Below are 5,128 nucleotides of genomic sequence, written 5' to 3' on the forward strand. Positions count from 1 at the left end.
TGTGGTACTTGTGTTGGGGACAGTAGTGAAATGCACATAAGTGTTCTGTACACAGAAAGCCCTACTATGTACGAGTTTGATTTGGGGCAAGGGGGTCCTGGGTGCTGCTTTAAGTGCGTGACCCACTGAGGATGACGGGCCACACCCGGTCGGTCAGGGCTGAGCACTCACACGCACTTTCCACCTTCCAGCTGCCTCTGCTCTGCGTGCTGCCTGGTGAGGACTCAGCCTGCCCGCACTGGACAGACCTCGCTACTCCTGCATAGTATGAGTGCACCCGGGGAGCTACTGCAGGGATGGGGAGCGCTTGACTTTTTAACTGGAAGGGGACATGCTATCCTTTCATAGGCCGAGCAGCCAAATCATGTTTGAGAGAACGGGCGTCTCAGGCTGGGCATGTCAGCGCCAATAACTCAGTGATGGTCTGCTTGGGTATCGGTCAAATGGCTCCTCTTCACATTTTTTCTGGGCAAGTAATTCAGAAAACTGATGGGGAGGCTGCTGTAGGCCTTACTGCCTCCCTCGTGGACATTGCCATGACAAGGCAGCTTTATTTCTTCTGTGTGACAGTCTTGCCAGGGCCCCTTCGAGGAAGGCCAGCAGGCTGTGCGGGTGGGGCACCGCTGGGGCGCTGCACAGCCACCCCAGGGTCCCTGCTTCCCTTCCCTTAGGCTTTCCGCTTCCTATGACGGGGCAACTGTGTGTGTGGAGCTAATGAGGCAAACATGAGCCTGGGCAGCGAACACTGCACGTTAGCCCCCTGGCACTGCTTACCTTCACGTCCACATCACCGAGACAGGCACCTAGAAACGTGGCGAACGAGACAGACCTCCCTTGTAGGTGAGACAGTGAAAATTTTGGCCTCTTTATTGATCACAGGTCATAGATTTGGCTTAAAAAACCCACACGATTAAGAGTCATAACTAACTACTGGAAAGCTACTTTCCTTTCTGACTGCTAAAGGCTCGCGCAGCCGGCTTCCTGGGCACACAGCTGTCTCGCGTCGGTCCCACGAAAATGTTCGGGTAAACAAAACAAGAAGACTTTCTCATCACAGACGCCCCTCCACTTAACTAGTGGGCATGCTGCCGTCTGGTTTGCTGGGTGCCGTTCGCATTCTAATCACATCCATAAAGTCTAGAAACAAGGCGAGAAAGTGGCCCGAGTGCCAAGGCTGCCGGTGGCTCTTGCTATAAAATAGTTGCTCCTCTAATTTGAAGACCTTAAAAAGTGGCAGGAATTGCAGGTTCTTCTTGATTTCAGGAGAACTTCCCAGAAGGAGGTGGAGGGCCAAGAAACCCACCTGCCTGCTTGGTGGCAGCTCGCGAAGGGGCAAGGCCGAGAATCTTCTGGATGTTCTGAGGAAAAAGGAATGAAAGTGGGCTTTAATACGAGCCACAGAAGTGCCTTCCACAGACCCACAGGAAGAGATGCCCCAGCTGAGAACGCCCTCATGACCGCCAACAGGAGGGCCGCTCTGTGTTGTGAAACCTGCAAGGCGGTGGGGATCACAAAGCCTCTGGCCTGGCCAGACTTCAGCCCACTAACCAAAGAAGCTGCTTTGTCAAGTTCAGAATCACAAAAAGAGATGATTTTCTGTTTTATTTTTTTACTAGAGGCCCGGTGCATGAAATTTGTGCACTCGGGGTGGGGGAAGCCCCTCAGCCTGGCCTGCGCCCTCTCACAGTCCGGGAGCCCTTGGGGGATGTCCAACTGCCGTGCAGGTGGGAGAGGCTCCCACCACTGCTGCGCTCGCCAGCCGTGAGCCTGGCTTCTGGCTGAGCAGCTCTCCACCTGTGGGAGCGCACTGACCACCAGGGGGCAGCTCCTGTGTTGAGCGTCTGGCCACTGGTGGTCAATGTGTGTCATAGTGACCAGTCGTTCCACAATTTGGTCAATTTGCATATTAGCCTTTTATTATATAGGATTTTTGTTTTTTTCATCCTTACCTGAGGACACTTTTCCATTGATTTTTAGAGAGAGTGGAAGAGAGAGGGAAAGACAGAGAGAAATATTGATGTGGGTCTGCTGCCTGGACTTAGTCTAAGTGGAAACGGAAATACAGTGGGGCCTTGACTTACGAGTGTCCCGACTAACGAGTTTTTTGAGATACCAGCTGTCTCTCGGCCGATTTTTTGCATTGAGTTGATAGAGTAATTTGAGTTGACGAGCTCCTTAACGAGCTCGGTCTCGGAACGAATTAAACTCGTAAGTCAAGGCCCCACTGTATCCCGATTCAATTTCTTCAAAAGAACAAGAGAACTTAGAATCCTGCCCAGGAGCCTGAGCCCAGAACCCTCCAGGGTTTTGAGCACGGCCTCTCAGCTTTCTCAGATCCTCACTTACACCTGATTTAATAGTTTTTTACGAAACTCATACTTACTAAACTAGTTCTCATAAAAATGACTATTTTATACTCAGATTTCATCAATTAATATAACATTAAATTAAAGTACATGGATCCATCAAGTAAACCAGTATAAACAGTTTGGGGACAGACACAATCATGGAAGACAATGACTCAATTGTGGGAGAGTCAGGGGTAGGCGGGCAGACTCCCGAGTGATCCTGGGGGCACGGCTGACAGCATGACGGGGACTAATGGGGATTCTTCTGGAGGGGAGGGAGGGGCTTTGACGCGGAGAGTCAGTGAGCGTCAGGTGCTACAGTTCTAGAAGAGGGTGCTACAATCCCGCGCATCCACTCCTCACTGGACAGTCCCTGAGGGCCAGCTGTGCGTGAGGCACTGCAAGAATCCCAGAGCCAGCGCCCTGACCTTTCATCTCTAAGAATGCTGACCCATGCAGAAGTGTGTATATCTGAGATAACCCCTGTCAGATTACAACAGAATGTAACAGAATATGAAGGTAACCTTAAGAATTCTTGAATTATATTGACCGTGAATACTTCACTGATAGATTTATTCACAATACTATCCTCATGTTTTACATTAAAAAGAAATCTGGAAACAAGTTAAGAAAACAAGTCATTTGTAGATCGGGCTACTTCTCCTTAGTAAATCTGGAACACGTTTGTACTATTTTCATAATAAAAATAGCTCCATGTGTCCACCTCTATAAAATCCATTGGCAAAGCAATGAGAAGACCCAAAATGCAATGTCATCAATTTCCAATTGCTTTTAATTAGTAAATATTTACCCACCACCTACAATGTATCCAGGGTTAAGCAAGGCATTATGGGAAGTTACTTTAAAGATAAAATTTGAAATAATAAGACATTACCAGATTGGCTGCTGATAAACACACTTGTCTAGTCAACAAACACGATAATATAGTCTAGACCAGCCGTGGGCAAACTACGGCCCGCGGGCCGGATCCGGCCCGTTTGAAATGAATAAAACTAAAAAAAAAAAAAGACCGTACCCTTTTATGTAATGATGTTTACTTTGAATTTATATTAGTTCACACAAACACTCCATCCATGCTTTTGTTCCGGCCCTCCGGTCCAGTTTAAGAACCCATTGTGGCCCTCGAGTCAAAAAGTTTGCCCACCCCTGGTCTAGCAAAACACGCCTCCCTGCTTGGTTATTCTGTAGAGACCGGGGTCAATTACGTGAGTCGTTATCGTTTAGAGATAAAGGCCAGTCAAGCCTCTGATGCCCTTTAAGTTACGAGTTGACTGTGATCTACAGAAGACGACGGAGGCTGTTCCGTGAAGGGGCAGCAGGAGGGAGGGAAAGAAGACAAGTGGAAGGAGAGGCACAGAAGGCATCCTACTCTGAAGGGCAGACCGCTGACAGTCTCATTTACGAAGCGGAAACATAACCGGCTGTGGAACTCGAGCGCTGCTCCAGACGGGAACAGCCTACCGGGACCCACAGAGCCACACGACGTCAGAGCCCAGTATGTCAGCCCCAGGCCTGCAGGGAAGCAACCCCGGGCAGCCCTGTACTCCGTTCTCCTTCTGACTCTTGCTAGGGCCCCGTTAGGGACACTAAAGTGAGTTCATCAGTGCTCCATTACTCAAGTGTTTGTGTTTTAATACAAATTGCTCTGCAAGAAAACAAAACACAAACTGCTCTGCAATTTCCTTTAGGGAAGTTCCAAACAGTCTATTTAAATTCCTAGGCTGTACTCTCACCAGTGAACCAGGTCTCAGGACTGTTTTTCCTGGACAGGAGTCCCCTGCTCCCTGTCCGTGAAGTCTCTTCCTGTGAAACACGTGAGGAACTCGCCGAGGGCCTGCAGATGCAAGAGGCCCAGGTGCAGGGCCAGCGTCACGCTCTTTGCCACCGTGGTAGCAACAGCCTACATCTCTGTGCACATTCAAGTTTACAATTAGTTCTAAGGACAGATGTGAGTCCTCAGTCGTCCTCACCTTAGAGATGAGAAAGTAGAGGCCGAGAGAAGCACGCGTCAGGAGAGAACTGACCGACCATCCAAGCCCAGCTGACCCGGTGAAGGCACTGCTCTCCAGCAGGTCTGGATCTCAGCAATAAAAGCCCTGCAGCAGCCTGGTCTGTTTTTGTTGTTGTTATTGTTGTTAATCCTCCCCTAAGATATTTTTCCATTGATCTTTTTTTTTTTTTTTTCTTTTTTAGAGATAGTGGAAGAGAGGGAAAGACAAAGAGAAACATCAATATGACAGAAACATATTGACTGGTTGCCTCCTGCACAAGCCCTGACCAGGGCCCCAGCCGGGGAGGAGCCTGCAACCAAGGTTCATGCCCTTGACCGGAATCAAGCCCGGGACCCTTTGGTCCTCAGGCCACGCTCTATCCACTGAGCCAAACTGGCTAGGGCCTGGCCTATTTTTTTTTAAGTCACAATTTTGAAGACTATGAGCACACCACTGTGAACCTAAAATTGCTCTAAACACAAGGTCTATAAAAAATACATATGAAGATTGTAAGAATATACAGAAAATAACAGTTGTATTAATAACAGTTGGATACCCTTTTCTTATTCCTTGTCTCCAACTTTTTGAAATATCGCTGAACAGGATAATTTAAAATGAAGACAAGTATTTCTAAGCACTGCACATGATCTTATTTACACCCTCACAACTCCATGAAGAGGCTTTCTATTACCCTGGTGTGCAGATAAGCAAAAGGCACTGCTGTCCGTCAGCACTCCCTGAGCCTCCCCCTCCCCCCAGTATCCCCCT

The 5,128-nt window shown here is 48.6% G+C and overlaps 1 protein-coding gene across 2 annotated transcripts in view; it reads right to left on the reverse strand.

Moving 5' to 3' along the window:
• Positions 1-843: 843 nt before the first annotated feature.
• The window catches only part of TMCO1 (transmembrane and coiled-coil domains 1), a 29,564-nt gene continuing 25,279 nt past the window's right edge, over positions 844-5,128 (reverse strand). Inside the window, exon 7 of one of the 2 annotated variants that reach the window (XM_014528561.1) lies at positions 844-1,358. In XM_014528561.1, the coding sequence (XP_014384047.1) occupies positions 1,260-1,358 (99 nt within the window). In that variant the 3' untranslated portion in view covers positions 844-1,259. The remainder of the gene's footprint in view (positions 1,359-5,128) is intronic. The other variant, XR_001359490.1, reaches the window with a different exon arrangement.

Source organism: Myotis brandtii, unplaced genomic scaffold, assembly GCF_000412655.1.
Source record: "Myotis brandtii unplaced genomic scaffold, ASM41265v1 scaffold64, whole genome shotgun sequence".
NCBI classification, from domain to species: domain Eukaryota; kingdom Metazoa; phylum Chordata; class Mammalia; order Chiroptera; family Vespertilionidae; genus Myotis; species Myotis brandtii.